General features: G+C 46.0%; 1 protein-coding gene across 6 annotated transcripts in view; it reads left to right on the plus strand.

Moving 5' to 3' along the window:
* The window catches only part of LOC140396552 (dedicator of cytokinesis protein 4-like), a 458,932-nt gene that overhangs the window by 288,659 nt on the left and 145,705 nt on the right, over positions 1-24,568 (plus strand). For all 6 annotated transcript variants that reach the window (XM_072485296.1, XM_072485300.1, XM_072485297.1 and 3 more), the window contains exons 24-27: positions 2,107-2,234; positions 6,131-6,265; positions 18,751-18,849; positions 22,954-23,048. In XM_072485296.1, the coding sequence (XP_072341397.1) occupies positions 2,107-2,234; positions 6,131-6,265; positions 18,751-18,849; positions 22,954-23,048 (457 nt within the window). The remainder of the gene's footprint in view (positions 1-2,106; positions 2,235-6,130; positions 6,266-18,750; positions 18,850-22,953; positions 23,049-24,568) is intronic.

Raw genomic sequence — 24,568 nt, forward strand, 5'->3', positions numbered from 1 at the left:
TGATGGTTGTATCATCACCATTGATGGTGGTGATCAATCCCAAGCCATCCAAAGAGCTTCACAGTCGGTGAAGTTTTTGAAGTGTAATCACTTGTTGTTGTCAATTCCGCATGCAGCACGCTTGTGTAAGCATTAACGACATGATGACCAAGTCATCTGTTTTTGGTGATAGACATTGTTGCTAACTTTTGGTTGGTTCAATTGGCTCTGTTTTATAACCTTTGCTCTAGAGTCGCCAGGTATCTTTATATACCGTCACGAGGTTCAAATAATGATCAATAACTCGAGACACCAATTAGTAAGATTCAAATCAAAACACATTTATTATACACAGTAAATCACTACTCATGCATAAACTCTACTTTCTAGGCTATTTCTATCACTAACAGGCCAATACTTAGCTTCGGACTGGCCCACCAGGTCAGGGGAACAAATGGCCTTTCGTTCGGGTTCTGAGTCTGCGGGATTCAAAAGCTGGTATGGACTGGTAACTAGGAGCGCCTATCTCGTAGCGAGCATTGACTTGAGACTTACTTCTTTGGAGGGCGCCGAACAGATCACTCTCAGGGGTTGCTTCGCTGAGTGACCCTGTCAAGAAGGACAATTTGAACTTGGGGGCTTTACTTTATAGTCCCCAGGGGCAACCCGCCTTTCGGGGCAGACCCCGTACCTGGTTTCAAGTGATTGGACTTTGTTCCAATCGCTTGGTTCGATTTCTCCAATACTGGAGCTGTTCCCTGATCATTGGGCGGTCTTCAAGTGTCCGTTAACCTCTTTTGTGTTGGCTCCTGCTGGCGCCGAGGAGCCTGGCTTGGCCTTGTTTACCTTGAAATGTTTTGATTGTTCCCGGGGATCGCTCATTACTATGCAGATGGCTGCTTGTATCGATGCTGTCTGGGTTTTTGCAGTCTAATACACAGTAAACTTGCACCTGCTAGTTTTTGCCGGTGTTGGCTGAATTTCCCTTCAGCCTTTGCTGTTCTCCATTTTAAGTCGGGAAGTGGCCAACTCAGGTGGCTACAACATAAACAGTACAGCACAAAATAGGCCCTTCAGCCCTCGATGTTGTGCCGAGTGGTGATGATGTTGTTTGAGGGCTAATTATTGACCTGGATATGGACGAACAGCCTGTTCCATCCCTTCTTCAAAGTCGCGAAATGGAATCTTTTACACACACATCTGAGTGACAGATGGGGCCTTGGTTTAATTTCTAATTTCAAAGGTGGCATCCCTGACAGTGAAGCACTCCCTCTGTGCAGAACTGGGGAATGAATTTAGCCTGGAAAATGGTCGGAATTGGAGTTTAAATCCTTCAGTCTCATACCAGGCATGCCTCAGTTTTCCCCCTAGGTCTCGTGGGCTATGGTCCCTCACGTTTTCCCAGGTGGAAGAGTCAATTACTTGGATATGTAGGTTTACGGTGCGAGGGGCAAGGTTTAAAGGAGATGTACGAGGGAAGTTTTTTTTCCACAGAGGTTAGTGGGTGCCTGGAACTCGCTGCCGGAGGAGGTAGTGGAAGCAGCTACGATAGTGACGATTAAAGGCTGTTTTGACAAATACATGAATAGGATGGGAATAGAGGGATTCGGATCCCAGAAGTGCAGAAGATTTTAAGTTAGACAGGCAGCATTGTCGGCACAGGTTTGGAGGGCCGGAAGGGCCTGTTCCTGTGCTGTACTCTTCTTTGTTCTTTGTTCTAATGTGTAAATGTTGTCATTGAATCCTCTGCTCCTTAAATATGCAAATCTAGGCTGTGCTCTTTAAATATGAAGATCTAGGCTCTGGAAACTAACTATGTACTTTGGGACAATAATACAGGGGGCGAATGAAAGTGATAATCAGGAAATGAACTTGTCCCCTGTCTGTGAGAAATTTAGCAATTCCACATATGAAGTTGTTTGAACAACCTGAGCAGAAATATTATGCAAAACACAGGTCAAAGAAGGAATAAAAGCTTGGAGTTTCAAGATATGAAATCAAACTCTGGACCAGCACAGCAGCAAATGTTTGGATGAAATAAATTGGTGTTTCGGGGGACATAGTTGAAATATGTCATGACCACTATTGTGATTTGATACCATTCTGCACTGTCCATCTGTATTCCAGATTCCCGCTGCATTCTCCTACCTGTGGTTCTACACCATCTCCACATGCATTTGCAAGAACAGAAGGATCTAATCATGTGTGCACGCATCCTTAGCACAATGTTTTGTCTGATCAAGAAGGACAGCACTGTGAGTATTTTTAAAATAATAACCTTTATTACTGTCACAAGTAGGCATACATTAACACTGCAATGAAGTTACTGTGAAAATCCCCTAGTCACCACATTCCGGCGCCTGTTCGGGTACACGGAGGAAGAATTCCCCTAACAAGCACGTCTTTCGGGACTTTGAGAGGAAACCGGAGCACCCGTAGGAAATCCACGCAGACATGGCGAGAACGTGCAGACTCCGCACAGACAGTGACCCAACTGGGAATCAAACCTGGGACCCTGGTGCTGTGAAGCAACTGTGCTAATCACTGTGTTACCGTGCCGCCCATGAGACTGGCCAGCTTACAGATTTACTGTTCAAAAAGAACAATATTCAAACTTTGAAATGCCATTTTTTATGCAGTGCTTTCTTTTTTCCAGTTGTTTTCTGTCTTTACCATTGTTTCTTGTAGGTGCTGGCAGATTTGATCTGTTGCAAATTCCTTTCGCTAAACTCTGTACTTTGACCAAACATTGATTTGTGACTTTGGTTCAGCCACTGCCTCTGGCTGAACTAATTTTATGGCATCAAAGGAAGCGATTCATCCCATGCCAGCTCTCTGTAGAGTAATCCAATCTGTCCCGTCCCTTGCTCCATCTCTTAGCCCTGCAAGTTTATGACCCTCAAGTACCCATTCCATTTCCTTGAATGAGACCTTTTTTGCCTGATACTTGCTTTGCTCTGTCCTAGAAATCTCTTGCACATTTAACTTTGAGATAATGTTTCACTTTATCTGAGCCTGTTGGCACAACGCAGTATGTATTGTCTCTTAAATTGGCATGGTTCCTCTCCGAAAGGCCATCTAACCTCAGTACACATTGGGCCATATGCATAGCTACTTTGGCCACGAACACATGATACTTCCCTAATGCTTTAACAGCCCATTGGGCAATCCTTTTTCATCTGACATAATCTTTCAGTCATGAACAAATACCATTGCTAACCATCTGCCTAGAATTCTCGATCCATTGACTTTTGAAGCAATCCATTATCTTCTGTCTAAACTTGGTTCAGTGGACATGGAATTAACATCTCTCTGGGATGAATAGCTAAATTGTAACCAATGATTTCTTTATCCTCTATTCGTAACCAACCAATGAATGTGCACCAAATTCTCCAAGGCAATTAACTGCAATTGCAATTAACTAATTAGCCAGTCATTGCCTATGTGAGTTCTTCCATACTTTTCCCCTCTCCTGTTTACTTTCATTTCTCTTATTATTTCCAGCTCACTGCCAAGCACTGATGTCTTTATTGCCTTAAATTCTAAATCCCACAATAATGTGAAAATCTCTCACTCGATTCATATAAATAACCTGTTGTTGCTTCTGATTTGCAGTCAAACTCTTTGATTACAATCATCTGGATTGACACACAATATTTAAAAATAAATTAAGGCCTTATTAAATAGCTTGTCCACATCAAATTGACCCATAAATTGACTTTCTAAATTTCTGCCATTGTGACTCTATTATCCTTTGTCCCCCTTTCACTTGCTGCTTGTATTATTTCCTTCATTCACCTCCAAATCCATGCCCACTGCGACGCCTTCCTTTCACCTGTCATTTCATTGCCTATCCACTATCTATCTCTATATCCCCTCCCCATCCACTGGCAAAGGTACACATGACTGCAATAATCTAAACAATGGTAAGTCATATTTACAAGACTCAGAATAGCTCCTAACACTAGGTCCATTCCTCATGAAATTGTAATACCTTGTGATTGAAATGATGCTGAAGTTTAATTTTGGGATTTATTGTCTTCAGCTTGTTGCTGTTTCTGTCTCCAAGAGCACTGAATACTGTGTAATTATATTTATCAGATGAATGATTCAATACATTTACTGTTCCACATAATTATCTTGTCCAGGCTGTTGAACCTGACCAAAAATCTTTTTATGGAGCTTTTGGGGAAAATACTGGGCCCAAAAATCTGTGGCTGCTCGGAGAAGAACTATTACAATTAGTTGAATAGCTCCCAAAAAAAAGCCAGGACTTTGCATCAGGTCTTCCAGGGAAGTTTCTAGGATGGCCTTTTGAGATTAGAGCCTCATAGATAATCATAGAAGTTACAGTGCAGAAGGAGGCCATTCGGCCCATGAGCACCCTACCCAAGGTCAACGCCTCCACCCTATCCCCATAACCCAGGAACCCCACCCAACACTAAGGGCAATTTTTGGACACTAAGGGCAATTTATCATGGCCAATCCACCTAACCCGCACATCTTTGGATTGTGGGAGGAAACCGGAGCACCCGGAGGAAACCCACGCACACACGGAGAGGATGTGCAGACTCCGCACAGACAGTGACCCAAGCCGGAATCGAACCTGGGACCCTGGAGCTGTGAAGCAATTGTGCTATCCACAATGCTACCGTGTTGCCTCCATTCGCCCCTTAGAAGACTATTTTTGTTTTGGATTGGAGGCAGGCTGCAATTGCAGAATTTGAGGCCTCCTGCAACTTTTAGACAAACCTTCCAGTTTGTTGGAAGATAATGGAGCAGATTTGCAGTTCGAAGTTGGAGCGGAGGCCATAACCTTCAAAAAATGTGGCCATGGTTTCTTTCTAAAGGAGAGGAGCCTGCATGATCTCCAACATTTGTTTTCCCAGCTGTGGCCCCAAGGACACATGGAGTGTCTCAGAAACACCACCTGGTGCCGCAAAGGTACTTAAATTAAGTACCTCAACCACACCCCACGTACTTTGGCAGGGCCAATAATCAAAATCTCGAGCAGGTACAGCTAAGTACTAAATGTTCAGGATACCCTTCCTGCGGATCATTGGGGGTCACAATCCTTAATTTTGGGCAAGAAACACTTAATTTTGGCTTGACAGGCCAGTTGCATTAAATGGAAAGGCTACAGTGATCCTTGAGCAGTTCAACCTTATTTTTGATTGGTAATGCAATTTTGTGAGGGGACTTTTCATTTAAGGTTTGAACTTCTTCACTGACCAGTGTAGAACTTTAGGCGGGACATTAAAATAATTTTCTGAAATGCCAAGTTGAAAATGAAATGAAATTAAAATCACTTATTGTCACAAATAGGCTTCAAATGAAGTTACTGTGAAAAGCCCCTAGTCGCCACATTCCGGCGCCTGTTCGGGGAGGCTGGTACAGGAATTGAACCGTGCTGCTGGCCTGCCTTGGTCTGCTTTCAAAGCCAGCGATTTAGCCCAGTGTGCTAAACCAGCCCAACAAAAGCTTTATATTACCTCCTCCAAATAAGCCAATTCTTTAAACTGTACTGACGGTTACAATAGTCAGTTATGTATCTTAGTGTATATTTATCACTGGAGAACAAAAGCCAACCACTTTAAATCAGTCTTGTGCATCCTTCTACATCCAGTCTATTATGGTACAAGTGTCTGAGAAATAAAAGGGTGTGGGAATACCATTGTCGCTGAGATGGTGCTTGAGTTTTTACTGTTGGCAATGAATATTATATTGGGGAGAATACTGGATGATTGCTGGACAATGACTACTGATTTGCTCATCATGTTATTGCTGTCCATGCACACTCTTCTTCCGAGCTTCATACAAATGTGGACAATCGTTGGAATACAATGAGGCAGAATAGGGCCTTTCATTCAATGCATTATTTCCCCCTTGCAAAAATGATTTGTGTGCAATTCTGCTTTCAAAGAAAATGCAACTGGGATTTTGCAGCCAGGTCCACTGAACCCCTTCTTCATTCAGCAGGTATTCAGTTTTAGAGATTGTTACAGGTGCAAGGACAGCTTGCACCAGCCAATGTGAACTTGGGCAAAACCTTATTTATTTTAACGAGACACATTCCTTCCAAATGGCCTATTTCTTGTGCTGTGAATGCAATGTTTGACAACAGTTGCATCTTATTCGCTTATCATTTCAGGAAACAACTATTTCAGAGGAGGTGGACATGCTTGTGGACAGTTTGTTGGGCGTGCTGCTGAGGACCATATTAGAAATCAGCAACAGGCCCCAGCCCTCTGGACCGGCAATTCGCCTGCAGTTTCAAGACGTGACTGTAAGTATATTGTCATAAGAATATTTCTCTGCTGGTGCACTTAATTTGTGCTTTAATAAAAACACTTTTCTAGGTATTTATAATAATGACAGTACCAAAATCTGTCAATTTGTACAGTTGCCTATCTTACACACTTGGCCTAAGGGTGTCTTATTGGGGATAATTTGGAAAGGCTGGACCTGTTTCCACTAGAGTTTAGAAGAGTGAGGGTGACTTGATTGAAGTATGTAAGATCATGAATGGTATTGACAAGGTGCACATTGAGAGGATGTTTCCTCTTGTGGGTGAGTCCAGAACTGGGGGACACTGTTTTTTAAAATTATGGTTTGCTCCTTTTGCGACAGAGATGAGACCACAAGACATAGGAGCAGAATTAGGCCACTCAGCCCATCGAGTCCGCTCCGCCATTCAATCATGGCTGATATTTTTCTCATCCCCATTCTCCTGCTCTTCCCCCAATAAACCTTGACAATTTCTTTTGCCTCTGGGGGTTGTGCAACTTTGGAACTCTGCCTCAGAAGGTGGGGGGTGGGGGTGGGGTCACTGAATATGCTTATTGCAGAAGCAGATAGATTCTTGTTGGGCAAGAGAATCAAAGGTTTTCAGAGGTAGTTGGGGCTGTGGAACTCAACACAGACAGATCAGCCATGATCATGTTGAGATGGTGGCTCGAGGGGCCAAATGCCCTATTTTGCGTGTTTGTATCAAATATCGTCTTCTAATTTTGCATGTGGTCTTAACAAGTCATATGTTTACAAAGACATGCTTGTATAATTTTAATATAAATACAGAATTGAAAACATTGACTGTAACATTTTGCTTTCAACATAGCTAATAATTTAGTAAGATGCTTATACTACCGTATACAAAATACTGATTTTTGTTTCAAATTACAAAAAAAGCTTTTGCTGGAAGAATAGAAGAGCAGTATACTATCTAAATGGAGAGACTGCAGAACTCGGTGGTACAGAGGGACCTGGGTGTCCTGGTACATGAATCGCAAAAAGCTAGTACGCAGGCACAGCAAGTGATTAGGAAGGCAAATTGAACATTGGCATTTATTGTCATGGGAATGGGATATAAAAGTAGGGAAGTTTTACTGCAGCTGTATATAGGCCTTGGTGAGACCATTTGATAGGATTGGTACCAGGAGAATGTTTCTACTCGTGGGAGAGATTAAAACCAGGAGACACAGTTTAAGAATAAGATGTCTACCATTTACGATAAAGATCAGGGGAAGTTTCTTTTTCTCAAAGGATACGTGGAATTCTCTTCTCCAGAAAGCATTGGAGGCTGGGTCATTGAATTTATTCAAGGAAGAATTAGGGAGGATTTTGATAGTCAAGGGAGTTGAGGGTTACAGGGGGAAGGTGGCAAAGTGGAGTTGGCTGCAGTCAGATGAAACATAATCTTATTGAATGGTGGAGCAGGTTTGAAGGGCTGAATACCCTGCTGCTCCTAAGTCCTGTATTCCTATGCTCGGGATATAGGGATATACAGTGGGAGTTAGGCCATTCAGCTTCCCAAGCCTTTTCCACGATTTGGATCTTCTGTACTTAAGTCTATTTATCCACGTTTTCTTCATAGACCTTTCGAGCATTGTCTCACAAAAATCACCCAATGTTCAGTTTTTTATGGCAAAGTACATTTTAGATTTCCACTACGGTTTGATGAAGCACGGTTTCCTGATTTGACTTCTCAACGTACAAGCTCTAATTTTAAGTTTTACCCTTTTTGTTCTGGATTTTCCCCACGAGAGGAAATTATTTCACTGTATCTAATTGCTCTGTGGCTTAGCTGTAGGAGACTGAGGGTGTTGACAGACGGTTGCTTTAGTGACTGGAAGCCAGTGTTCAGTGACGTACCACAGGGATCCGTGCTGGGCCCCCTATTGTTTGTCATTTATATAAACAACATAAATGACTATGTCGGGGGTAGGATCAGTAGGTTTGCAGATGACACAAAGATTGGCCGGTGGTTAACAGTGAGGTTGAATGTCTTGGGTTACAGGAAGATATAGACGGGATGGTTAAATGGGCAGAAAAGTGGCAGATGGAATATAACCCTGAAAAGTGAGAGGCGATACACTTTGGAAGGAATAATGTGACAAGGAAGTATTCAATGAATGCGAGTAGACCAATCTGAATTTCACCCATTTCTCTGCCTGAAAATCCGATGGCAGGAGACTTTAAAATTCTGCCCGTGGAATTCAGGACTACTGTAGGGGCTGGTTTAGCATAGGGGCTGGTTTAGCACAGTGGGCTAAACAGCTGGTGTGTAATGCAGAGCAAGGCAGCAGCACGGGTTCAATTCCCGTACCGGCCTCCCCGGTGCAGGAATGTGGCGACTAGGGGCTTTTCACAGTAACTTCACTGAAACCTACTTGTGACAATAAGCGATTACTATATTATACTGGCAACATTAGGCTATGTAATCCTTTAACATTAAAATACCCTTTAACATCACTGATTGATTTCTGGCACTGGGTTACTGTGTATTCAATTAATTTGCTAGATAATTGGATACATTTTGAGTCAGTTTAAATGAAAAATATGTGTGTATGCGTGTTCATGCATATTCACCAGACCGTGAAGCTCCCAGAAGGTTATCCCTGAAAATATATTTTCTTCAAAGGTGATCAATTTATGGATAGAATATTTTACACAATGAAAATAGCACTTCTGTGTTTGTGTTCTCTTGGTGCTCCACGTTGCTCTGTTCGAGAAGATTGAGTTCCAGCCTTACTGCACCAGCTAAGCACACAATCCAGACTGACATGGCTGTGCAGTAGTGAGGGTGTGCTTTTTTTTTTTTAATAATGCTATCTTTCAAATGAGTGAGACATCAAATTGATGAATAGCTGCCAGTTCAGATGGACATTCAAAATCTTTTTGTGTGCAAATGAGAACACCGAGTACTTTCGGAGAGCATTTTACTTCAAATACCACTAAAAAAACAGGACAAACATTGCCCCATTGCAGTTTGTGACATTGTGCTCTGCCCACGCTCCTGCAGTTTCACAGAAGATTAATCGCAAGTGGGACATTTCTGATGCTGAGTGAGGATTTTTTTATTCTGATCATGTCTTCACAAGATTATTTGAGATTTCTATTTGGGACCTTTTGAGGATCCATCATATGATGAGCAAGGGAAAATGAGTATCAATTTCTCACCTGATGTTACACTTTGTGCAGACCCTAAAGCCACCATAATTTAGCAAAGTATTGTACGCACTGTTGAATAATATGTTCCTCTGTGCGAATTACGGGCACCTTTTATTCTTCACCACCGCATCTACACGATTGTTCAAATTAAAGTTTCAGTTCCTCCCTGTGTTTGAAAACTGTTGTCAAAGCAGCAGACTGCCGAGTATGGGAGTACGGTCCTGTGAAACCGATGTAATGGGCACCTAAATCATTAAATACAAATGCTGCACTCCTGTTTCCCTAATTAAACACCCTGCAGGTCTGAGCAGCATTTGCAGTGCTGTACATGTCAGATCCAGCACCGTTGTTACATAGACACGGACGTAAGGAGGATCTCATGGTAATTATAGATCTCCGAACTGACATCCTTCATCGTCTCGTGATATGCAGGGAGAGAGCCGAGCCTCTGTTCAGCATGGGATGAGCCACTGACTTGCACGTTTCATTCGAGAGTTTTCATATCTGTATCAATAATAGTCTGGCTCTGACTCAGCTTGGACGCCCGCACACAGATTCTGGATGTAGGCCCAGTACTTTGTGACCAAGACCTGTGTAAAAAAACATACTTCAAGGATTGTGCTGACTTCAGAAAATTGATATTCGTAGCTTCAGACCAAACAAGTTTACTTTGTGATGCCTGTGCAATTGTAAAATGAGATCTCTAAAATTTGACTTCTATTTCCACTTCAACTCCAAGTATAACTGGTAGCCCTTTGTAAAAACTAGCAGAAAATGTAGCACACTGCTCCCTTTTTTTTTTAATAAACATTTTATTGAGGTATTTTTGGCATTGTAACAACAACAAAATAAACAATGGACATGAAACTATAAACATGGTGCAAAAGGCGTCTCCCTTCCTTACAGGTCCCACCTTTATTCACCCCCTACTCTAAACTAAACTACCCCCCCCTCCCCCCTGCCGATGATTAATTTTCCGCGAAGAAGTCGACGAACGGTTGCCACCTCCGGGCGAACCCTAACAGTGACCCTCTCAAGGCGAACTTGATTTTCTCCAAACAGAGAAAGCTAGCCATGTCCGATAGCCAGGTCTCCGACTTCGGGGGCTTGGAGTCCCTCCAAGCTAATAGTATCCGTCTCCGGGCTACCAGGGAAGCAAAGGCTAGAACGTCTGCCTCTTTCTCCTCCTGGATTCCCATCTCTTCCTGGATTCCCGGGTCTTCCGACACCCTGAAAATCGCCACCTCTGGACTCAGTGCCACCCTTGTTTTTAACACCATGGACATGGCATCTGCAAACCCCTGCCAGAATCCCCTAAGCTTCGGACATGTCCAGAACATGTGGACATGGTTCGCTGGTCCTCCCGCTCATTTTGTGCACATGTCTTCCACCCCAAAGAATCTGCTCATCCGGGCCATTGTCATGTGAGCCTGATGAACGACCTTGAATTGGATCAGCCTGAGCCTGACACATGTTGCGGACGCATTGACTCTACTCAACGCGTCTGCCCATAGACCAGCTCTCTCTCTCTTCCCAGCTCCTCCTCCCACTTGCGCTTCAGCTCCTCGGTCAGCCTCCCCTCTGACCCCATAAGTTCCTTGTAAATGTCCGAGACGCTCCCTTCTTCTACCCACCCTCTGGAAACTACCCTGAATTCCCCTTAGCAGTAGGAGCGGGAAGGTTGACACCTGTTTACGTAGGAAGTCCCGCACCTGCAGATACCTGAATTAATTTCCCCCCGCCAACCCAAACTTCTCCTCCAGCGCCCTCATACTCGGAAAACTTCCCTCTATAAACATATCCCCCATCCTCTCAATCTCTGCGCTCCACCATATCTGGGACCCCCCATCCATACTTCCTGGGGCAAACCGGTGTTTATTACACATTGGGGACCAGAACGATGCTCCCACATGTCTCCTCCATTGCCCCCAGATCTCAGAGCCGCCACCACCACGGGGCTGGTGGAGTACCGTGCCGGCGGGAATGGCAGAGGCGCAGTTACCAATGCCCCCAGACTGGTGCCCTTGCATGAAGCCGCCTCCATACGCTCCCATGCCGACCCCTCCCCCACCACCCACTTCCTGATCATGGCTATATTCGCCGGCCAGTAATAATTACTAAAATTTGGCAGCACCAGCCCGCCCTCTCCCCATCTCCGCTCAAGCATTACCTTCCTTACCTGTGGGGTCTTGCCCGCCCAAACGAAGCCAGTGATCGTTTTGTTGACCCGTTTAAAAAAGGACCGTGGAATAAAGTTGGGGAGACACTGAAATACAAACCGGAATCTTGGGAGGACCGTCATCTTCACCGTCTGCACCCTCCCAGCCAGTGACCACGGAAGCGCGTCCCATCTCCGAAAATCGTCCTTCATTTGGTCTCCTAGTCGGGCCAGATTTAATTTATGCAGCCGGTCCCATTCCCGCGCCACTTGAATGCCTAGGTACCTAAAGAATCCCCCTACTAATCTAAACGGCAGCTCCCCCAATCGACTCTCCTGTCCCCTCGCCTGTACCGCAAACATCTCACTTTTCCCCATATTTAGCTTATACCCCGAAAACCGGCCAAATTCCCTGAGAATCCTCATGGTTTCTTCCATCCCCTCTATTGTGTCTGATACATACAGAAGTAGGTCGTCTGCATTGAGCGAGACTCTGTGCCCCCCCCCCCCCCCCCCCCCCCCAACCCGGACCAGCCCCTTGAGGCTCCCAGAGCAATTGCCAACGGTTCTATAGCTAGTGCGATCAACAGTGGGGAGAGGGGCATCCCTGTCTCGTCCCCCGGTGCAGTCTAAAATAGTCCGATGTTGTCCTATTCATACGTACGCTTGCCACAGGCACCCTGACCCAATCAATAAAGCCCTGCCAAAATCCGAACAGTCCCAGTACCTCCCACAGATAATCCCATTCTACCCGATCAACAGCCTTTTCTGTATCGATTGCGATCACTACCTCCACCTCCCTACCTTCCGAGGGCATCATGATCACGTTTAACAACCTTCTTACATTGGCCACCAACTGCCTACCCTTAACAAACCCCGTCTGGTCCTCCCCAATAACGTCCGGCACACAGTCCTCAATCCTGGAGGACAAAACTTTGGCCAGCAATTTAGCATCCACATTCAACAGGTATATCGGCCTGTAGGACCCACACAGCTCCGAGTTCTTGTCCCGTTTCAGAATCAGCAAAACCGTGGCCTGTGACATCGTCGGGGGCAGCACCCCTCTTTCCCTTGCCTCATTGAACATCCTCATCAACACCGGTCCCAATAGCCCGGCGAACTTGTTCTAAAATTCCACTGGGTACCCATCCGGCCCCGGGGCTTTACCCGACTGCATGGCCTTCAGACCCTCCACTATTTCTTCCAACCCGATCGGGGCCCCCAGCCCTTCTACCAACTCCCCGTCCACCTTGGGGAAATTCAGCCCCTCCAAGAAGTGCCTCATCGGCTCCGGCCCAGTATGGGGTTCCAATCCTGTACAGCCTAATGTAGAAATCTCTAAACGCCTTATTCACCCCTGCTGAATCTCCAACCAGGTTCCCATCTCTGTCATTTACTTTCCCTATCTCCTTGGCTGCCTCCCTCTTTCTAAGCTGCTGTGCAAGCATTCTGCTCGCCTTCTCTCCATACTCATCGATCGCCCCCCTCGCCTTTCTCAGCTGCTCCACCGCCCTCCTGTGGTTAACAAGCCGAACTCCGCTTTTAGCCTCCGCCGTTCCCTTAAACGCCCTGCCTCTGGGGTCTCCGCATATCTCCTATCGATCTGTAGTATCTCCTTTTACCAGTCGGTCCGTCTCTGCCCCGTCCACCTTCTCCTTATCGGCCCGTGACGAGATCAGCTCCCCTCTGACCACCGCCTTCAGTGCTTCCCAGACCACCGCTGCTGAAATTTCTCCCGTGTCGTTGACCTGCAGGTAGTTCTGAATACATTTCCTCAGCCGCTCGCACACCCCTTCGTCAGCCAAAAGTCCCACACCTAACCTCAGTGCTGGCGCTGGTTACTGTCTTTACTAACCTGCAGGTCAACCCAGTGAGGAGCATGGTCTGAGATGGTGATCGCCGAGTACTCCGTGTCCACCACCCCTGCCAGTAAGGCCTTGCTCAAAATAAAGAAATCAATCCGGGAGTACACTTTATGCACGTGTGAATAGAAGGAGAACTCCTTCACCCTCGGCTGCCCAAATCTCCATGAAATGAAATGAAAATCGCTTATTGTCACAAGTAGGCTTCAAATGAAATTGCTGTGAAAAGCCCCTAGTCGCCATATTCCGGCGCCTGTTCGGGAAGGCTGGTACGGAAATTGAACCGTGCTTCTGGCCTGCTTCGGTCTGCTTTCAAAGCCAGCGATTTAGCCCTGTGCTAAACCAGCCCCTCCATGGATCCACCCCCCCCATCTGCTCCATGAACCCTTTAGTTCCTTTGCCATTGCTGGCACCCTACCCGTTTTCGATCTTGACCGGTCCAGCCAGGGTCAATAACTGTGTTGAAGTCCCCTCCCATGACCAACCTGTGCGAGTCCAGGTCCAGTAGCTTCCCCAGCATCCTCTTTATAACCTCCACATCATCCCAATTTGGCGCATACACGTTTACTAATACCACCTGCACCCCCCAGTTTCCCACTGACCATAATGTGCTGACCACCCACATCCGAGACTATTCTACCTGCCTCAAACACCACCCGCTTATTGATCAGGATCGCAACCCCTCTAGTCTTTGAGACTAGTCCCGAGTGAAATACCTGACTGACCCAGCCTTTCCTCAGTCTAATCTGGTCAGTTACTCTAAGGTGCGTCTCCTGCAACAGTCCGCCTTCAGTCCCCTAAGATGCGCGAACACATGTGCCCTCTTGACCGGCACATTTAACTCTCGAACATTCCAGGTGATCAGCCTGGTTGGGGGGGCTCATTGCCCCCCCCACTTTGCCAATCAGCCATCCCCTTTTTTGGGCCCGCCTCCAGCCCATGCTCCGCAGGTCCGCCCCCAGGCAGCCTCCGTCCCCAACCTCCTCTTTGTCCCTTAGCCCAAGTCCCTCCCTCGTCAGCAGAACATTTACCCCCCCCCCTCCCCCGTAGTAATAACATTCTGTAACCCAACCCCTTTAATAAAGCAAACATATGCACATCCCCCACTGCGCTTCTGTGAGCTAGCCTGCCCAGCTAGCTTGGTGGCCCCAATCCCTGGCGCCGGATAGTCTCACACCTATTGTGAGTGCTCTGTGAGCCCTGTCCACCTCCAAGAGCCGGGAGAATGCCCCATCCCCCAGCAGCTTCTCAAACATGTCTGCGATGTATGCCCCAGCGTCCGCTTCTTCGGATCCCTCCGGGAACCCAACGATTCTCAAGTTCTGCCGGCGGGACCTATTCTCTAGGTCCTCCACCTTCTCCAGGAGCTTCTTCTGCTGGTCTCTCAGATCCCCATCTCCAACATCACTGCAGTTTGATGTTCCTCCTGCTCAGCCAGCGCCTTCTCCACCTTCTGGATCGCCTGATCGTGGGCGTCCAATCTAAGCTCCAGCCGCTTAATTGACTCTTTTATCAGGTCCAAGCAGTCCCGTTTCTGCTTAGCAAAGCCTTCCTGAATAACTTGCATCAGCTGCTCCGTTGACCACTGGGTCAACAAACCAGAGGTCCGGTCCTTCGCCAAGCTGTCTCCTGCTGCAGCTTCAGCCCAAGCCTTCTCTGTCTTTCTGTTTCTGCCTTTACGAGCACTTCTAGTCCTTCTCTCCGTGCACCGATGTGGGAATTCAGTACACAATTGCCTCTGTCATCAGTCTTACAATTCAAGTCCGGTACAAAATCGGGGGGAAAACGTCCAAAAGTTTGACCCGAGCGGGAGCCACCAAATATGCGACTTACTCCTTCATAGCCGCCACCGGAAGTCCACACTGCTGCCTTTAATCATAATTATTTATGTCCCTTCCTTCATCCTTTTACACTTTGTCGACTTAAAATTTTTTTTTTTAAAGTACCCAATTATTATTTTTCCAATTAAAGGGCAATTAATTGTATACATAATACACCTAACCTGCACACCTTTGGGTTGAAAATGAAATCAAATGATATTCGCTTATTGTCACAAGTAGGCTTCAAATGAAGTTTCTGTGAAAAGCCCCTAGTCGCCACATTCCGCTGCCTGTTCGGGGAGGTTGGTACGGGTTGTGGGGGTGAAACCCACTCAGACACGGGCAGAATGTGCAAACCCCACACAGACAGTGACCCAGGGCCGGTATTCGAACCTGGGTCCTCAGCGCCATAGTCCCAGTGCGAACCACTACGCAACTGTGCTGCCCCTACTTTGTCGACTTTAATTGCGACTGTCTGTTCCTAGCTCTGATGTGGAGATGCCGGCGTTGGACTGGGGTGAGCACAGTACGAAGTCTTACAACACCAGGTTAAAGTCCAACAGGTTTGTTTCGATGTCACTAGCTTTCGGAGCGCTGCTCCTTCCTCAGGTGAATGAAGAGGTCTGATCCAGAAACACATATATAGACAAATTCAAAGATGCCAAACAATGCTAGGAATGCGAGCATTAGCAGGTGATTAAATCTTTACAGATCCAGAGATGGGGTAACCCCAGGGTAAAGAGGTGTGAATTGTATCAAGCCAGGACAGTTGGTAGGATTTCGCAGGCCAGATGGTGGGGGATGAATGTAATGTGACATGAATCCCAGGTCCCGGTTGAGGCCGCACTCGTGTGCGGAACTTGGCTATAAGTTTCTGCTCGGCGATTCTGCGTTGTCGCGGGTCCTGAAGGCCGCCTCGGAGAACGCTTACCCGGAGATCAGAGGCTGAATGCCCTTGACTGCTGAAGTGTTCCCCGACTGGAAGGGAACATTCCTGCCTGGTGATTGTTGCGCGATGTCCGTTCATTCGTTGTCGCAGCGTCTGCATGGTCTCGCCAATGTACCACGCTTCGGGACATCCTTTCCTGCAGCGTATGAGGTAGACAACGTTGGCCGAGTCGCACGAGTATGTACCGCGTACCTGGTGGGTGGTGTTCTCACGTGTAATAGTGGTATCCATGTCGATGATCTGGCACGTCTTGCAGAGATTGCCATGGCAGGGTTGTGTGGTGTCGTGGTCACTGTTCTGAAGACTGGGTAGTTTGCTGCAAACAATGGTTTGTTTGAGGTTGCGCGGTTGTTTGAAGGCAAGTAGTGGGGGTGTGGGGATGACCTTGGCAGGATGTTCATCATCATCAATGACGTGTTGAAGGCTGTGAAGAAGGTGACGTAGTTTCTCCGCTCCGGGGAAATACTGGACGACGAAGGGTATTCTGTCGGTTGTGTCCCATGTTTGTCTTCTGAGGAGGTCGGTCCGGTTTTTCGCTGTGGCGCGTTGGAACTGTCGATCGATGAGTCAAGTGCCATATCCCGTTCGTACGAGGGCATCTTTCAACGTCTGTAGATGTCTGTTACGCTCCTCCTCGTCTGAGCAGATCCTGTGTATACGGAGCGCTTGTCCATAGGGGATGGCTTCTTTAATGTGTTTAGGGTGGAAGCTGGAGAAGTGGAGCATCATGAGGTTATCCGTGGGTTTGCGGTAAAGCTAAGTGCTGAGGTGACCGTCCTTGATGGAGACGAGTGTGTCCAAGAATGCAACTGATTTTGGAGAGTAGTCCATGGTGAGTCTGATGGTGGGATGGAACTTATTTATGTCATCGTGTAGTCGTTTCAGTGATTCTTCGCCGTGGGTCCAAAGGAAAAAAATGTCATCGATGTATCTGGTGTATAACGTCGGTTGAAGGTCCTGTGCGGTGAGTAGGTCCTGTTCAAACTTGTGCATGAAGATGTTGGCGTATTGGGGTGCGAATTTGTTCCCCATGGCTGTTCCGTGCGTCTGGATGAAGAACTTGTTGTCGAAGGTGAAGACGTTGTGATCCAAAATGAAGCGGATGAGTTGCAGAATTGCGTCTCCCCGGAGCGGAGAAACTACGTCATCTTCTTCACAGCCTTCAACACGTCATTGATGACGATGAACATCTTGCCAAGGTCATCCCCACACCCCCACTACTTGCCTTCAAACAACCGCGCAACCTCAAACGAACCATTGTTTGCAGCAAACTACCCAGTCTTCAGAACAGTGACCACGACACCACACAACCCTGTCATGGCAATCTCTGCAAGACGTGCCAGATCATCGACATGGATACCACTATTACACGTGAGGACACCACCCACCAGGTACGCGGTACATACTCGTGCGACTCGGCCAACGTTGTCTACCTCATACGCTGCAGGAAAGGATGTCCCGAAGCGTGGTACGTTGGCGAGACCATGCAGACGCTGCGACAACGAATGAACGGACATCGCGCAACAATCACCAGGCAGGAATGTTCCCTTCCAGTCGGGGAGCACTTCAGCAGTCAAGGGCATTCAGCCTCTGATCTCCGGGTAAGCGTTCTCCAAGGCGGCCTTCAGGACCCGCGACAACGCAGAATCGCAGAGCAGAAACTTATAGCCAAGTTCCGCACACAAGAGTGCGGCCTCAACCGGGACCTGGGATTCATGTCACATTACATTCATCCCCCACCATCTGGCCTGCGAAATCCTACCAACTGTCCTGGCTTGATACAATTCACACCTCTTTAACCTGGGGTTACCCCATCTCTGGATCTGTAAAGATTTAATCACCTGCTAATGCTCGTATTCCAAGCATAGTCTGGCATCTTTGAATTTGTCTATATATGTGTTTCTGGATCAGACCTCTTCATTCACCTGAGGAAGGAGCAGCGCTCCGAAAGCTAGTGACATCGAAACAAACCTGTTGGACTTTAACCTGGTGTTGTAAGACTTCGTACTGTGTTCCTAGCTCATGCTCGGAGCATGGCTGACAGGCACGCACAGCCCGCTGACTGGAACTTCAGCTAATTAACAATTCTACACAAACTTGGACAGCGGCCGCAGGTTACTCCATGGAAAGGAAACATTTGCTGGACTATCGGGAAAGAGAAAAAGAGTGGAATTAATTGAATAGCTCTTTCACAGGGTCGACACAGGAATGATAGACCAAATGGCTGCCTGCTGTGCTGTAAGGTGCTGCAAAATCGTTTTTGGAGGATGTTTTAAATTTGCCATTGTAAAGGAATATACATTTCTTCGGAGTCCTATATTTTCTGTTTACCGCTTCGGACCTTGTGTCGCCTCTCTGCAGTGTATGTCATGTTACTGAATGCTGTTATGATGAAAATCCGTCCATGATCTGTTTATTTTAAGTATGCTTCCACCAAATTGCGCGCAGTTAAAAAGCCTCCGCGCTGACACTGCCATTCCCTCTGTCAATCCCTGTGAAAATGGTAGCTTATTTTTGATTGTTTTTTGACAGGGTGAGTTTGTGGCGTGCCTTCTTGCTCTGCTCAGGCAAATGACAGATAAACATTATCAGCAACTTCTGGAGAGCTTCACCAGCAGAGATGATCTTAGGGTGAGTCATTTGCACTTATGTGCACAATCCATTAATCTGCCAATTAGCAGAGCATTAAATGGCATATGAATAGATGTTTGAAAGGACCAGCTTCCACCTGTCTAGCTTGTAGTAATTTTCAGAAAGCACCTGGAATCAAAAACTGTATTTTGAATTTTCCCCTGATGTCATATGTTTGGAATAAAAATCAGCAAATCAACAATCAAAACATCAGAAAGGGGAACAGCGCAGAGAGAGGGGGATCACAGAGCTTAAGGGGAGAGGTGCAATGGTGGAGAGCGCGAGGAGAGCAGACGGAACGATAGCACAGGGAATGAGCGGGAGAGCTCGTGCAGTGAGGGGGAGCAACAGCTCTAAATTGCCCTTAGTATCCAAAAAAAAGAGATTAGGTGGGATTGCTGGGTTACGGGGATAGGGTGGAGGCATGGGCTGAAGTACAGTGCACTTTCCAAGGGCTGGTGCAGACTCGATGGGCTGAATGGCCTCCTTCTGCACTGTAAATTCGATTTTAAAAAAAAAAAACAAAGAATGAGAGAGAGAGATAGAGAGGGAAGGAAATGGGGGGGAAAGAAAGCAAGATGCCAATACTGTAGAAAAAACACTCCAGATATATTGTTCTTCTCTTGATTCCTGGCAAAACCATGCACAGAGCAGCTCATTGCGGTTGGACACGTTTTATTTTTTAAAAACTGTGCTGCAATGTTAAATCATGCATATTCATTGTCTACAATTCATGGGATTTTAAAACCTATTGCCCCACTGTGTCTCTAGGCCCTCTGTGTAAGGTATGCCTGGTAGTTGGGGCCTATGAATTATGTGAGAGATTCTCCAACTTGCAGAGATCACTGTAACTCTAATATCTACTGTAAATGTCTTGTGTTATTCATAGATGAGCTAATGGTTCAACAAGATAGTTCGGGAGGAGGGAAGAGTCAATGTTCCCTCAATTTTCAGTTGAAAGAAATAGTTTCCGGTGGTGTGCGGTCACACGGAAGGTTGCTACCGTTTGGAAACACTTTCTTGCCCCTTTTTGACCCAATGAACGGGCACCAACCCTGGAAAAAAAACCTCTCAAACCTGACCCTCATCAATAACTCGACTGATCTGGAATGCACCAAACCACCAGACAGGACACAAGGGGAGCAAAGGTGGGTGGGGCAAAACCCCAACATCGAAGCCAATGGAAGTGAGTGCTATCACTAATCCGAACATGGCGGACCCAAGAGAGTCACCAACGTCATCTCAGTCTTCGACGCAGAGGCTGATGGAGTTCATCTCAACAGAACTCCAGAAGCAGAGGGATGCAGTAAGAGGACCTAATGTTGGTGATGAAGATGGCAATCGAAGCTTCGCTGACCCCCGTACATGGGTTGATGGACAGGGTGGACTCTAGCAACCTCCCTACTACCGATGTTAGGCTCACTGCTCTATAGTTCCCTGTTTTCTCTCTACCTCCCTTTTTTGAATAGCTGGGTTATATTAGCTGGGAACTAAGGGCCCCACTGGCGAAACAAGTGAGAGACTTTCACAATCTCAGGCTAAAGGGATGATCCTTTAAAACAGAGATGAGGAGGAATTTCTTCAGCCAGAGGGTGGTGAATCTGTGGAACTCATTGCCGCAGAAGGCTGTGGAGGCCAAATCACTGAGTATCTTTAAAACAGAGATAAATATGTTTTTGATCAATAAGGGGATCAGGGGTTATGGGGAGAAGGCAGGAGAATGGGGATGAGAAAAATATCAGCCATGATTGAATGACGGAGCAGACCCGATGGGCCGAGTGGCCTAATTCTGCTCCTATGTCTTATGGGAAGAGGAACCAGGCATTGTGCCAGGGGGAGGACTCGAGCAAGATCTTATACAGAGTGAACACCACCACCTTGTTGCGCAAGGCTGAGCCTGCTGCAACTGAAGGTGGTGCACAGGGCATTTTTGACCAGGACAAACTTGAGCGGGTTCTTCATGTAGTCACCTGTACATACATCTGCACATACACCAGGGAATACAGCACAGATGTAACAGCCACAGCATCACTAGAGGGCAGCATCAGAGATGGGTATAAAGGGTCCAGCCCAAGGGAGGATCCACCTCTTTCAGAAGCACAAGGCTAGTGAGCAGCAGCAGAGCGAGATAGCTCAGCATAGGCAGTTTACCTTCGCTTCACTGGTCATACCTCTTGACTTTATTACATCTAGTTAAACTCTGGAAACAGAACAAACCCACTGAATAAAGTATTTGTGTTAACTGGAAGTCTACAATCTTTATTCAGACTTAGAGAATAACAAATGGTACCAGAAGTGATTTCAGAAAGCTAGCTAGACACCAGCAAGAGAAGAAAAACTTAAACCGGATATTCGACTGTGGAAGACTTCGCAGCAAATGGACCCTCGACGACTAACTGATTCGATGGAACTTGTTGGAACTCCATGGCAGCTGGAAACAACCGGTAATTTTAAGTTATAACTGGAAAATGTTTGAACAACTGTTCCAAATATTTATCACAGCTAATGATTTAAGCACTGCCTCTTACGCAACAAAAACAGCCCTACTACTTTCAACAGGAGGGCATGAAGCTAGAGAAATCTATAATTGCGGTTCATTTCTCATATTGTTTTAATTACTTAGAAGGTGAGGACAACACCAAAGTAGAAGTTCTACTCAAATAATTTGATGAACTCTGTAGCAGTCAGTCTGGTGAGATGCTGGAAAGATTTAACTCTTGTCAGAGAAATGGAGGGCCCATCTCTGATTTTATTACAAATCTCAAGTTAATACCACAAGGCTGTGATTATGCTGATTTCAGAGACACTGTGATAATGCATCAATTAATTTCTGGACTATCTAATAAAAATGTGAGGGAAGAACTTTCACAAAATAAGTATCTAACTCTAGAAATCACTATACAAAAATGCCTTGCTTATGAACAAAAACAAAATCAATACTTTGAGTCTCTACCAACACAGAATCATCATTTAGAAAACAAATCGGTAAAAATGGCGCAAACACTCACCACGAGGCAGAGGCAGGGTTGAATCGGAGGAAGACGGGGATTCTGAGCGGCAGCCATCTTGAGAAAGGAGCCGCACATGCACAGTTGCGAAAAGAGCGCACAGTACAGGAAACTCTGTGTGCGCATGGGCAATCGAGCCCTATGCATGATGTCACGAGCGTCACGGTGTCAGAGGACCAGGACCACGCCCACTTAAAAGGGAAATGCTTGAGAATGAACAAAAAAACATTTAAAGCTGCAAATCCCAATTTTCTTGCCTCAAAAGACAGAACAATGCCCGAGCTTACACCAGTAGTTGAAAATAACTTTCACAACACCCTGGAACAAGCAGTTAGCACTGCCCTAGAAGATGATATGGTCCTTGTCGACTACGACTCGGACGAAGATTTGATCTTGGGAGATGGCTACCCCAGTACCAAATCCAAACCGCAACTAGTGGTGTTGTACCGTGAAGACCTGGGTGATGAATTCTTCGGATTGGGGAATCTTCAGCCCAGCGGGCCCGGCCAACCACATCCCCATGTTCTGGTCCTGCCCAAAACTGGTCGGATTCTGGACCATGTTCTTTGAAGCCATGTCCGAGGTCAAAGTGGAATCATGCCCATTAGTGGCGATCTTCTGGATGTCGACTGGTGAAGGGGAGGAGATTGGCAGTGCCGCCTAGGGCCTCTGAATGTCGGGTAGACTTGGAATTCCAAAAAATTAAATTTCTCATCAGGGGATCAGAAGAAGGGTTCAACTCCAAAGGGAGGCAGTTCACAGCCATCCTTCAGGACCTGTTTCTGACCAGCATTTGGTGGTGGGAGGGGGGGGGGGGAATTAAAGGGGAAAGAATCCTAGTGATTTTGCATTATGTATATATTATAGATAAAATAGCTCATTGACATTACCAGCTCACTTTGTTACACTTCACAAAAACGTGGCGTCATAAAAAAAGTTTATACTTGATTCTCCCTGATGTTTGTGGTGAAGGGATTGTTTTTTCCATCCCTGACCACCCACTACCTCCTCATGTCGGAGAAACCTATTGCCTAATGACTAGCTCTGCGTGCTGAGGGTTTCTGTAAAATTAACGTGCACATTTTACATCTTTTAGGATTTTCTGCTGCAGATCTTTACTGTGTTTAAGATTCTTATAAGACCAGAGATGTTTCCAAAAGACTGGACGATAATGCGCCTGGTTACCAACAAGTAAGATGGTATCTCCTTAATTTAAGGTATAGCAAATATTGTGGCAGTGCTTTTTAACGAGTGAAGGATGTGAATTCAGCAGCACTGACTTTGCAACAAATATTATACAGACCTTGCAGCTAAGTGAAACAAAGAAGCAATGAACCAATCTGGAATAATTTGGATTTGTCACCTTACGTTCTGGATTTTAAAATTTGAATTTGTTTCCGAATTGCATAATGCAGTTTCAACATTGTACATTTCTTTGTGTTAAATCGAGAGGAGATGTCCGTGATGAGGCAGACAGACAGAAAGTTTGATCATTTTTGAGATGCAAGCTACTTCATTAGCTCCTCCTGTTCAATGAGCAGAATTCTGTTTGTTCAGTTTAATACTTTCGTGAACAAACTTCACCAGCTAGGAATCGAGAGAATTCCCAGTGCAGATATGCATATATAATGCTGTGTAAAATTTCACTATCTGGGCCATTTCAGTGAACACTCGTCATAGGTACCTGCAGTATCTGTTACTACTAGGAGTGGGGTTGTGATAGGCTTTTTAGATGTTGAAGACATCAATCTACACAGTTTTAATTTCGCCACCCAGACAATAAATTGGAAAATCAAGTGAGTTCTAAAATGGGTAGTAATCTGCTTTGTCAGTTTGTTACCCTGCTAATGAAGGTGGACAGTACTGATGAAATATGTCTCTTTGGCTTCTATAACTTCTCTCCCAGGTTTCTGTGAATAATTTTCAAGAATCCTTACAGTGCAGACGAAGGCCATTTGGCCCATCGACTCGACGCCAGCCCTCTGAAAGAGCACCCTCCCTAAGCCCAACTCCCCGTACCCTGCCCCGTAACCCCGTCTAACCTTTGGACACGAGGCAGCAATTTATCATGGCCAATTCACCTAACCTGCACATCTTTGGACTGTGGGAGGAAACTAGAGCAGCCGGAGGAAACCCACGCAGACAGCAGAAGAATGTGCAAACTCCACACAGATATGCACCCGAATTTGGAATCTAACCCGGGTCCCTGGCCCTGTGAAGCAGCAGTGCTAACCACTCTACTGTGTCACGGTGTTTGAAAAACAAGTGGACAAATACTAAATGGTTTGAAGTAATATTTATACTATATTTTTAAGAAAAGTTGTACTAGAGTGAGAAAGAGATAAATGAGGTGTAGATTTTGTTGTACATTCTATAAACTTTACAAAGTATTAATTTGCAAGATGAGAGAGACACATATAGAAAATCTATACATTAATGCTCTTTCAACTTTTAAAAAACATTGTCAATTGGTGAGATCACTTGAGTCGTAAACTGCTGATCACTCAGTTGTGTCACTTTTTAGTTCTTCCCATTCTGATATTTTACTTCCTGACCCCTGCCTCAGTCCATCAGTTCCCCTTGTCTTCTACTCTGCCAATTCCCCAGGTTTAAATCTCCCTTGAACATGTCCACGTATACCTTCTGATTCTCGAAAGAGTCCTCTGAGACTCCTGACATTGGCGAGAACTTTCCAGCCATTCCCACCAGTG

This window comes from Scyliorhinus torazame, chromosome 19 (genome assembly GCF_047496885.1).
Source record: "Scyliorhinus torazame isolate Kashiwa2021f chromosome 19, sScyTor2.1, whole genome shotgun sequence".
NCBI lineage: Eukaryota > Metazoa > Chordata > Chondrichthyes > Carcharhiniformes > Scyliorhinidae > Scyliorhinus > Scyliorhinus torazame.